The sequence below is a fragment of the Salvia hispanica genome, chromosome 6 (assembly GCF_029641045.1).
Source record: "Salvia hispanica isolate PSC_SH4W2 chromosome 6, Shi_PSC_v1, whole genome shotgun sequence".
Taxonomy (NCBI): Eukaryota; Viridiplantae; Streptophyta; class Magnoliopsida; order Lamiales; family Lamiaceae; genus Salvia; species Salvia hispanica.
In genome coordinates this window covers 43,891,841-43,904,465 of record NC_142697.1, presented here as the reverse complement: position 1 = coordinate 43,904,465, position 12,625 = coordinate 43,891,841, and the positions used below count along the sequence as shown (strand labels likewise).

The window sequence follows — 12,625 nt, the reverse complement described above, 5'->3', positions numbered from 1 at the left end:
TGGAACACTAATGATGCGAAATTTGACTAAAAATTAGGAGAAAAGCGCGATAAGATGTTTTATAAGCACGACTTTAAGTAAAATCATTGCATGGTCATTGTAATGTGTTTTAATTATGGACTATAGTGCGATATATCCAATCAAAATCATCGCACCTCAAACAGTCACCCCAATACACATATATTAAATGCTCTTGACACAATTTTAATAAAATCCAATGAACTTTAGAGAGTTGCATTGGGGTACCAAAATACTCTCATCACTTATTAATCGATGGATGGATTTGACACCTCACTTATCAATTGCATCAACACTATTACAGAAGTTATTGTGGAAAATAATTAGTTTACCATCAATGATTATATGACCGACCTATGTGTATAAGTTAAAAATAGAGGAAGACTATGGTTTCGCAATTATCATATTTAGGAACATATATACAACCGAATTTGATGCATTGGCATTCCAAGAATGTACTTCATTTTCAAATCTTGAATTTTATTTATAAGTCATATTGTCATACCTAAATAATTTGCGTGGAATTCAAATTGTAAACAAAACAAAATTAACCATTTTTATGTCTAAATAGTGTAATTTAAATTTCTCTGAATTAATATGCAGATGCTTCCCAAGAATTAAACCTCCATTTTCTCTGTAAATTGCATTGCATGTGTAGATAGAGTAGAGTTCAATTATTTGCATGTCTAAACTGTACTTCCGGTTTAATCATTTCCTACAGTAGTATATTCAAAAAGTATACAATACAATTATGTCTTGAAAGTTGAAACAATTGAATGATTCCACCTCAACCACAAGCATTAATTAAACCTAGAAATCATAAAAAAAAATACTCAAATTAACTAGTACAACAATGAAGATTAAAGAGCAGAAAGCGGAGGAACCCAAAGTTTAGTATCTCATGGCTACATTACAAGGTATGAATATATAATTAATCACCAAACTCTCCACACATGCAATATCAATACACATATAATTAATTAATAATATATGTATATATAAGAGTAATTAATTAATCCCACTTGTAAAATTGGAGTCCCATCCCACATCATAATCCCTTCATTGAGCCATCCTTTCATGTCTCATAAATGTACTTTTCCCCACTGTTCAAACCTTCTGTTCCTCAGCTTTCTGTCCCATCCACCAATATTCCAAACTGCTCCCATATTAACCACCACTCTCAATTAATTATCATAATAATACAAATAAAACCCTCTTTTCTCACCATATAATCTCTGAATCTAGATTAAACCTTATAAAATTAAAATAAAAAAAACTAATGTAAAAAAAAGATAAGTTGGGAAAAAAAAACCCTCCCCACGTGTAAAAAACTCACACTCATCATAAATCATGCATGGAACTGCGTGGGGGCTTCTGTTGCTCAACATCTTGTCACGAATCCCTCCCATCCTCTCCGCCTGCGCCGCCGCTGGAAGCGGCGGCGGCAGCGGTGGCGGTTCCGCCCCAATCGTAGAAGCCGAAGGGGTCCAAACCCTTGCCGCCGTGATCACGGCCGTCAAATCCCTGTGTGAAGAGCAAGTCCAACGAATCTCCTTCGATCTCGCCGAGCCCGGCGAAGAAGCTGTCCTCGTTTTGATTGGATTCCGGCAACGCCGGCTTGTAGCTCTGCTGCGAGAATCCATCGTCGAATTCCGCCTCCTCCGCCGCCGCCGCCATTGCTTGGTTATTGTCGAATTCTTGATCGACTTCCTCTTTCACGGCGGCGGAATTCGTCGACGACGGGGCGGCGGTCTCCGTGCTGGTTTCCTTCTGCTCGTCTTTCGGCTTCGGCGAGGTTTTTGCGGCGGCGGCGGATTTGGACGGCTGAGATCGCGTGGAGCCGGCGAGGGCGTTTCTCTGGGTGGGCCACGGGTGGTTGTGCTCCGACGTGTATGTGATCACCAGCATGTTCGGGTCGGTTCGGCTCCGCTCCACTTGCTTCCTCGCCGAACATCCCTTCGAGCTACTACATCTGTAGTAACCCCTAATTTTACGAAGACGACGAAACGCAGCTCAGTTGATAATTTAAAATTTAAAATACTAAAAAAAAACTTATCTAATTAATCATACAATACAACCACTTAATTTTATCATAATTCATAATTATGTAATGATTAGTTTTATGTCAATTAATCAAAAGATCTAATATGAGGACTCAAACAAGGGTTTCTCTCTCTCTATGTATGGAAACAAAGGAAGCTTAGTTTTACCTCGGATAGGGCGAGCCCTTGATCGGTTTCTGCCCGTATTTTCGCCACGCCCAGAGATCCGAGGGCACGATTTCCCCGCTGGGCCGGCTGTTTGCAGGCGCCGGTGCCGGTATACAAACCACCTTCTTCGCCTGGCTTTTTCTGATCATTTTCATTGCATGAAATTAATTTAATTAAAAAAAATCAGATAATTTTGTCACAAAATTACGAAATGATTGAAGTGGTAACATATGATTTTGTGTGTGCAGTTCTCAGACAAGATCAGTGGCCTTTTTATGAATCTCTTCTTTTCACTAAAAAAAGCCTAAAGTGGTGGAGAATTTGAAAGACTTGACACAAAAAATCTGTGTTTGTGGGATATGGCTCACAGTGGCATGGAAGAAAAAGTCAGATTTTCATGGTACTCGCAGAGATTCACTGACTTTTGATGAAGAAAAAAGAGAGAAGCTAATAATCTTGAGATCCTCAACATGTGATAGAGTGAGCTTAATTAAAACAAAGACTTAAATTAATGAAAAGTCTTCCTGATTTCAATGGCGTCATTAATTGCGTAATTAATGAATCCCTAATTTTGGATTTGGATGTTAATTAAGCGAGCCATCACTTCAAGGAAAAGAAAATTCCCCACCTTCTCCTGATCCCCGCATTTCGCGGAGATGAGATCTGCAGGCTGCTCTCAATCAAGCAATTCCCTCTCGAGCTGTTGCTCGGCGAGATTAAGCCGTGGTGATCATTCGCCGCCAAAATCGGCGCCGGAGAAGCATCGCACGGCGAGAGTGGAACCGGCAGCTTCGCGGTGGGGGAGATCTGGAGCATCCTCGAGAAGATGTTCGGAGGTCTCTTCATCTCCTCGTCGAGGCTGATTTTTTGACCTAGGTTGCAATTTCCCCCAAATCGCACTCCGTCGCTAGGTTTGATCACGTCGAAGAATCCTGGCAGCGGCGGAGGCAGGGGCGGCGCGTGGATGAGCGGATCGCCGAGCTGCGCGAATGGATCGCCGAAATCGGCGGCGGAGAAGGCGATCGGATTGGCCGGAAACTGCCACTCCGGCGCAGGGGCTTCAGCTGGCGGATTGGCGCCGCCGGTGGCTCGGATTATGTCGGTTAGATCTCCTTGATTGTTGTAATTCTCCATCCTCTTTAGCAAGTCGCGGCTGCACATAATCGCTGCTGTCTCATTTAACTCCTTCGATTCGATCGCAGCAAATTAGAACTTGCAGAACTGAAAAACCTAATTTAGGAAGTTGGCAAAACAAGAGAGATGAAGCTTTAGAGAGAGAGAGGAAAGAGAGTCGCTGACTTCAGTATATAAAACAGCTCTATTCCATACGCTATCTTGAAGAAAGAGAGATGGAGAAGGAAGAAATATTTTAATTAATTAATTAGAGGGTTTTTAACTTTTAAGATTATTTAATTAGTGGAAATGAAGACATCAAAAGGGTCAAAATTGTGCAACTGTTTGATCTGTTAATTTAATTAATAGATGTTTATGTTGTGAATCCTTGCCATCTCTATCCATCTAATTATCTTCATAGAGCTTGGGCCACGCCTTTTGTTGTTTTGCAAAGTGTAAAAGCGTTTTAAAAATGATTCGATTAAATTAATGAGTTGTGGAAAAGGTCATTTTATGGAATTGAAAAGTGTATGGAGGCGGCAAGTAGTCGCAATTCGCGGAGAACGTTTCAATAGGGTTTTGTAACCAATTATTCTCTTCCGATTTCACCACTCAAGTATTCACCACAGTTGATACTTGATACATGCATCTTCACCAATGTTGTAATTAGTAAAAAAAAGAGAAAAATCTAGGGTGTGGTGAAAAAAACTCAATGGGGCGGAGGATGCGACGAACGATGCATCCTCCGTCCCTTAGTCCGTCACTGCAGCACCATGGACTATGCACATTTTATCCTCCGCGCTCTAAGCATCGTCCGCGCACTATGAAACGGAGGATGCATCCTCCGGCCTATCCTCCGGCCCTTAGTCCGCCATTGCAGGGGGGGCGGACTATAGGGCGAAGGATGCACACATTTTATTTTTATTTTTATTTTTTTTGTATTTTCTTCTAATATATATCACCAATTTTTTTACTTCATTTCACACCTTTCACTCCACTCTCTTCCTCATCTCAATTTCTCTCTAAATTCAATAATGAATTTCGACAATTTTTCATTTTTGCAAGCACAAAAAATAAATATTGACAATAGGGTTTGCCTTTAATTTATAGTGTTTTTATATTTATTCTTGCTAATTGATATGTTTGCAAACATAAAAAATAAATATTGTAATGTTTAAATATTCAAATAATAAATAAAATACTTAGGGCGGGGCTTAGGGCGAGCTATAGTCCGCCCCATTGCAGGTGGAAGGAACGGAGGATAAAATGTTGATGTGGCAGCGCATAGGGCGGGGCTTAAGGCGTCGCATCCTCCGCCCCATTGTGGATGCCCTAACCTGCTTTAATATGAGAATTAGGTCATACTACAATTTTAACAGGGATGATAGTTTTTAGGGATCAAGGTATGAAGAAAATGAAATTTGAATTTAAAGCGCGGCATGATGCAGGAGAAATTAAAGTTAATTATATCAAATAAAGGGAATTTAATAATCCTTGATATTTAATTTTAATAAGCCATATAAATAATAACGTCATCAGGGATGATGCTAAATCATGAGCATTGGGTCGATTTTTATTCATCTCATACGTTTAAAAAATCAATTGACAATTCATTAAATTTCAATTTCATGATTTTTCCCGCGTCGAAGATTTATTGCCAAATCGAAGTTGAAGTGGCTCTTATATGTATTAATATTGATTACATTGATAATTAACAAGTGGAAAGGAATAGCCAATGTGCTAAAATGATGGTGTCACACACACATATTCGGGTGTCAAGCCATTATGACAGGTCTTGATGCAGGATTTGGGTGAGCATAATGTGCAAATTCGAGTGTTAGGTCTAAGCTGCTTGGACTGGTCTGAGTAGAAGCTCTAGTTGCTCAAGTGTGTGAACGCACATAACATGACGACGAGTTTGTTAGACGTTTTTTCTATGTTGGCATTTCAGGTTTTCAGCTCAGCTTCGATTTCACCTTATGAAAATAATACTCCTTCCGTCCTATAAAAGATGTCACACTTTCCTTTTTAATTTGTCTCACAAAAGATGTCACATTTCCCTATTTGGAAAAAGTTTTCTCTCACATGAATATAAAAATTATATTTTCTCTCTCCATTTAAGTTTTAACACACAAAATAAAACCTCCTAAAATCTCGTGACGTCCCACAAGTGTGACATCTTTTGTGGGACGGAGGGAGTATTGTTTTAAATAAATGGTCACACTTTAGGTTAAACTACAACATTTTATGTTTAAAAGCTACTTTATGTTTTATATGTCACTTTTAACAATAATTTAACAAACTCAATCACAATATGACACAATGAAATATATAAAAGAACCAAAACTAATGTGAACAAAGAAGACATAACAAAATTTCAATTACCTATTAATCAAAATTTCAATATTACAAAGTACCGAAAATGTGTTTTATTTTAATTCATCTTATTTGTCTAGAACATGAAATATAATTCTTTAGGGAATTAATTATTAAAATTACATGTTCACTGATTTTACGTCATTTTTAACTCCCATCAATGTTCACTAAATGTCCCATATAAAATTTTTAAAATTTAAATAACAATCAAAATTAAATTTTCAATTTTTCTTTCTGATTTTCTAGACCTATATGGACAAAAATAAAAATTAATTGTCAAATCATGTATAGCTCACCATTTTCTATGCAGTACACAAGACCAATTAGAATTGAATTAAAGTTCATGGTTTAGCAATAATTAACATAGAATAATGCATACGTATACACATACATCAGCCGGTGTATACACACACACAAGGTGTATATATGTTTGTAAGTGTGAACAAGTATATATACAGTGAAAAATAAAAGTGGGCACATGCAGAGGTGGCTGTTTGATTAGAGTATGCTTCAAAAATTGGAAATTTTTTAATCGGCCAATTGGAATCGAACACGTCATCGGCCTCTTTATATTTGATGTGACGCCATCGAAATAAACTTTCTCACATGACTTACCAACTTATTAATGGTCAATTTAATATCCCAATTTATTCATTATTGTCAATTATTCAGAATTATAAAAAAAATTATGTTAATACGTACCCTATTCTCAAAATTATACAAATTTCTTGGTACTCTGTACATGGTAAAGTTGAATACGTAGCTTGAGTATTTAGCATAGGATGTAATTTAAATATTTTAATTTGGTTAAATACCAAAAATAGAAGTAATTCGCATTAAGAAATGTTACAACGTCACGTTTTGATGAAAATTAGTAAAGAAAGCGAAGTAGATTTGACATCAACAATTAGTTCAAATTCAAAAATTAGCAGAGTCGGATTATGTAATGTGAGTAGCTACTTAAGTATATTCGATTGTTTAATTCATAATTAATGATGAATAGCTATTTATAGATCGTACATGGACAAGGTCATGTGGAAGTGAAGATTATGATACGGCGTTCTGTAACGAATATTAATTTCGGCACATGGAGTGGGGAATTTAAGAATGCTCCAATTGGTGGATAAATTGTATCTTTAATCTAGTGCCAATTATTTACTAGAGTTAGTAGATTTACATCTTGTGAAAATTTTGAACTTTTACATGCACTTTAATATAATAAAGGACAATTGATGTAGAGTTATATAAATTGTACACCTTCTCTGGAATAATTTCTCACACGTATTTGGTACTTAATTCCTCCGTCCGCATTAGGAGTCTCATTCTTGGTGGCACGATTTTTAAGAAATGTTAAGAAAAGTGGGTGAAAAAAAGTTAGTGGAACATGGATCCCACTTGTGTATATTAGTTTTAAATAAAATGTGAGTGAAATGAGTTAGTGAAATGTGAGACCCTATTATCATTTATAGTAAAAGTGAACCGGGACTCCTATTCATAGACGGACAATGAAATTACGAGACTCCTATTCGCGGACGGAGGGAGTATGTAACAATGATGCTTTTTAAAGGTTTAAATAGTTCGGGTTAGTGGCATGTAAAAAAATAGACAATTGTAATCAACGGGGACATTTGAGAGCCAACTTGATGTTGTGGTCTGACAAAAAACTAATCGCGACCAACGAGAATTCGGAATGGTAGCCTAGTGAAGAACGACTGTAACAAACGATGGCGTGCAAGATAAATGAAAGCATAATTCATTATAAATTTAAGGAATCCAATGAGGACATTTGCAGTATATTTCTAGGTGACGAGGGCAATTATGGTATTTTAGTTTCTTCAATTCATTAATCACAAACATCGAAACTTAATAATTCATGAGATAGTAAAATTATAAATGGTCTTTATTTGAAAGATTTGTGGTGGTCCATCCCCAAAACACCCTAGTGTTCTTCTTTTTTAGTGTTTTCGAATCATTGTTTAATTTTGGGTAGAGACAACACATAACCCATGTTCGTGCATCAAACAAAATACCCACAAAAAAACAAATTTAAGACTGGGATTCTCTGACACGGAATTTGTCCTCTTAAATATTTTTTATTTTCTCAAAACTCCCTATGTAGAAGCATCCTTCCATGTGATAATCCATCATTATTTAATCCCTATTTGTTAATCAATTGTACTTAAAAATTAATTGTAGCCGTGACTCACCCCTAATAGCGACAAATTCTACCCCCCTCGATGCTTACGGCTCATTATTTATTAGATTATCATCCGATTTAATTAATTAGACATTTGTGATCAAAGTCGTGTTTAATTAATTATTAGTGAGTCCTCAAAAGTCTTCTTTTGGTACTGATCGATCGGCACGCGAGACACTTGCTCCACCGGCAGCCACCGTCTTACATCACCCGCCACCTTCATCATCACCGTCCATCTTTCCGTTTCGTACACGTGTACGGCCCCGATTTTATTTGGTATCATTGTGAATTTTCTTAACAACAATAGTATTATGTGATTTAAAAAAATTAGTTCTTATGTTATTTAATTGTTTATCATATGTTTTGAAAGCTGTTAATTAGTGTGCTGAATGGTTGGATGATATGTGCAGAATTTTTAAATAATTCTGAACAGAAAGGATATGGCAATCAATAAAATTTATGGATCTCAAATCAAGAAAGAATCATATACTTCTCATTTCTTCAAACCTAAAAATATCGATTATTAATTTATAATAGTATAATAAAAACGGGTGTGAGTTTAAAATCATTGTTGGACAAATTCAAGAATTTTCCTTTGATCACTTCATTCCAGTGAAGCATAAATGGAACAGTTAGCAGTTGATTAATTTAATAGATCAACTTGCAATTCTAGTTGAATACACTTTTTTAATAATTGTGAATAATTTCCAATGCCTTAATTAATTACATTTTGCGAGGTGGGTGAAGTAAGGCTAGATAATATTATAACTACATGTTGATCATCTCGAGAAGATAAGGAGAATCCAACAATTAAGTATAAACGAAGAGATTAAAAACGCATTGAATATAAGCTTAACTAAATAAAATTAATTCATCAATTAAAATTCCTAATGAGGTAGTGATCCTACCGTTGATTTAGCGGATGAATAAATCATGACCGATGATGAGATTTTCGATCATCTTCCTTATGTAAATCCTCTTTTCACTACACTCTCCGGTTCATTCGGGGGTTATATATAGTCGAAGAAAAGCAAAGTTGGCATGAAAAAGAATGGATTCTGACATTTTCCAGATATATTTTTGTTCTAAAATATGAAAAGTTAGTTACTACTATATAAGTATTAAAATTTAAAATTAAGTTAACAACCAACTTTTGATATCCACTATCTTAATAAGCTAGTTCAATTTTTGTCTAATTAAATGACAACTTTACTTCCATTACAAGAAAAATATTGCTCTAATTAACTTTTCCATAGTTTTGGGGATTCATTACGAGATCTCACGCCCCTTTATTTGGATTTTAATGAAGTCACAGAGAAAGCAAAGGCCATATTTTATAACAATAAAAATAAAGAAACAAATTCATTTTAATTAACGTTGTCACGTTAGGGAAGCATGATCTAAATAATTTGTGCACTATAGCCTATGATAAATTGATAATATTAGTAGCAAGCTGCACGATAGAGGCCGGCATCGCCCATGCCCTAAATATTTGTTAATCTATTAATTGTATTTTTCCTCGTCTAAAAACATGTCAACATGTCTACTAGAATTAACCTAGCATTGTTTTTGGACCCGATTTAGAGGAAGTGGATTGCCAATATTGATGGTGGATCTAAAAAACAAAATCGTAATTCGTAAATTCAGATATATTAGAAAAGGTTAAACCCTAGAAGGTGAAGTGGTGCAACAGTAACGTATCTAGAAAAATTTACATTATGATATACACTCGTAGCACAAGATTAGACACGAAAACATTCACAAATGATCAAACATGTTTCATACTATATTCTCTCATTCCAAGTTGATAAGTTGATTTCACTATTTGAATTTTATCTTGAAATGAATTAATTTTGAACTAACAAAAATTAAAATATCAAATGTAAACACAGAACCCAATAATTTATCTTTGTCAATTATGGCAAATGGATAGAGAACGAGAAGGATTGGGCTTATAAAATAATTAGTTGTTGGGCCACAAGTGTTTTAGGGGGCAAGATGACAATCGTGGAGTAGTAACAATAAAATTAGAAAAATTACTGGTACTAGTACTATTTAGTACTACTTCCGTCCAAAAAAATAGATTAGTTTTACAATTTTAGACCACCCACTAAAATTAGATCAATTTCTAAAATAAATAGTTTTAAATATTAAAATACTACTCCCGTCGTTCCATAGTAATGAAGACATTTCCTTTCGGCACGAAAATTAAGAAAAATTATGTTAGGTGAGTTAAGTAAAGGGTGGAAAATGAAAAATGTAGAGAAATGAAAAGAGAAAAAAGTAGGAGAGAGTAAAGTAGGTATGGAAAAATATGTTGACTTTTACTGAAAAGGGAAATGACTCTATTACTATGGAACGAAGGGATTATTAATAATTTGGATCCACAATCCACGAATACTATTTCTCTCTTTATTAATTGCATGTTAAAATCCATGTCATATACGACTATGTCTATTTAGACGTCACCACGGTTCATGAACCGCCGGTTCCGGTTCAAAAAAATATGGAACCTGAACCGGCCCGCCTAGGGTTCAATGCCGAATTTTTATTTTTTTTTAAATTTTATTCCAGTATAGTACTAATTGTAGAGTTGTAGTTGTAGTTGTAGTCTTGTACTATCGAATAAATAAATAAAATGAGAATGACAATTGACAAATGGAGTAGAAGTCGACATTGGAGTTGGAACAATTGGAATTTTATTGAAACAATCATACAATCATACAAATTTGAACGATATGTGAATGTCGATATTACAAATACAAATGTTGAAAATTAAAATTACAAAAGAATCAAAAGACTTAAATAAAAAAAGCTGAAGTAAAAAACAATAAATTATAAACGTAAATAGATAGTATATATATATACTCTTAGTCGGCGAATGAGATGTTTCTAGATAACTAAATTGAGGATACCTTTAGCAATTCAACCTTAATTGTTGAGTTTAATTTTAACCATCAACAATCATGGTAGAATTGTCAAAAGTCTCCCGGATTTAGTTTTATAGAGAAGTCTTCTTCACCGATTAGAGTATATACAAATACAATTATGTAATTGTATTTGTATATTTTAAAGTTGAAACAAATTGAAAAAAAAAGAAATAGAGGAAAAGGACTTGAGCCCAACTTAAATTTAAAGCTGAAAAGCTGCCGGAACCGGCGGTTAAAGCTTTCGGAACCGGCGGTTTTTGCACCCTACGCCTGCATGCCTATACCCTAAACCCTGAAAAGCTACCGGAACCGCCTGGCGAACCGCCGGTTACGAACCGGCGGTTACGGTTCTTGATTTTTCGCGAACCTGAACCGGCCCGCCTAAACTGCCGACTCCTATCCGGTTCCAAACCGCCACCGCGGTTCCGGTTCACGGTTCCGAACCGCCGGTGACGGTTCCGAGCCGGTTCGGACGGGCCGGTTCGGTTTGGTGACGTCTATGTCTATTACTTATGGATGCAGGTACTATATTTTTGGGTGCCTCTTTGAAATGGAATGTGGTTCCTTTGATCTAGTTTGTTGCATCATTTTCTTGTACTTTGATATATTTGTTGTTATTATTAGTAGTAGTAGTTTCCTTTGTCCAAATATGGTTCGACAACTTGCGATGCCGATCGCTATATTAATTTACTACGCAATCAATTATAAGTACTAATTTAAAAATCTATCCATTTTTAAAATTCTAGAGTCTTGATTGGGTTTCTAACTTTGCATAATATTGGCATTTGAAAAAAAAACAATTTTATAACATGATTGTTTATTGCACATCGATCACTCAACTCAACACGACTGATTCATTAATTGGCTAGCATTGTCGAATGACATACATGAAGTCAAACATGTTGCGTACGGAAGGGAATGCACTGTGTAATTAGGGTGCGTAATGATGAAATGGTGGTAATTAAATGAGTAGTACAAAATTATTTCAAATCAAACATAAAGAAATCGCCATATAGTACTTAAATGCAAAGAGTTACTCCTATCCAATATCTCATAAATTAAAAGTAATTTGAAGATATTCTAGAAGATATGAAGTGACGTGTCAATGGTCGGCTGTCTCAATATCATCAATATTTTATGATATGTGAGGACACTTTGGAATTTTTGTTGTTTTCATTTTCATTTTTATTAATAAAAGAATATTATCAAACTTAGGCTTCAAACGAATACGCAGTGCATACTTTACTATTAGAAAATATGATATTGGCCTCTAATATTATGAAATTTTTAAAAAATTATATTTTTTCATGAATTTTAAAATTGACAAATAATATCATAATATCACGAACTTTATCTCGGATTTGTTTTTTTCCCATGAATGAAAAAATTTCTACAAATAATATTATGATACAGATTTTTTTTTTCTGTAATTTCTCGACAATATTTTTGAGGGTTTCAAGTTTTTAAATCTTTGAAGATAGTTTATCTTGAAATACACCCTCCAAAATTGTTCTTCAATTTATTAAAACAACATGAATTTTTAGTGGGAAAAAATAAATCCAGAGTAAAATTCGTGATATTATATGTCAATTTTAAAGTTCGGGAAAAAATCTAATTTTTTGAAAATTTCATAATATTAGATGTCAATATCCCTAGAAAATATACGTTGTTCACTTATCTGATTAAAGAAAAATCTTATAAATGCATAAAAATGCGTGAGAACAAGTATTTATTACTATCTCCAAAATAGATAAATAGAGTATTTAAAAATAAAAAAGGTA

At 34.9% G+C, this 12,625-nt stretch overlaps 1 protein-coding gene across 1 annotated transcript; it reads right to left on the bottom strand.

Annotated features, from left to right (window-relative positions):
- Positions 1-715: 715 nt before the first annotated feature.
- LOC125203886 (putative WRKY transcription factor 14) lies at positions 716-3,545 on the bottom strand. Its single transcript, XM_048102395.2, has 3 exons — positions 2,857-3,545; positions 2,229-2,369; positions 716-2,002 (listed from the first exon to the last, which is right to left on the bottom strand). Exons 1-3 carry the CDS (start codon positions 3,387-3,389, stop codon positions 1,411-1,413), a joined length of 1,266 nt encoding a protein of 421 aa, XP_047958352.1. The 5' UTR covers positions 3,390-3,545; the 3' UTR covers positions 716-1,410.
- Positions 3,546-12,625: the final 9,080 nt, after the last annotated feature.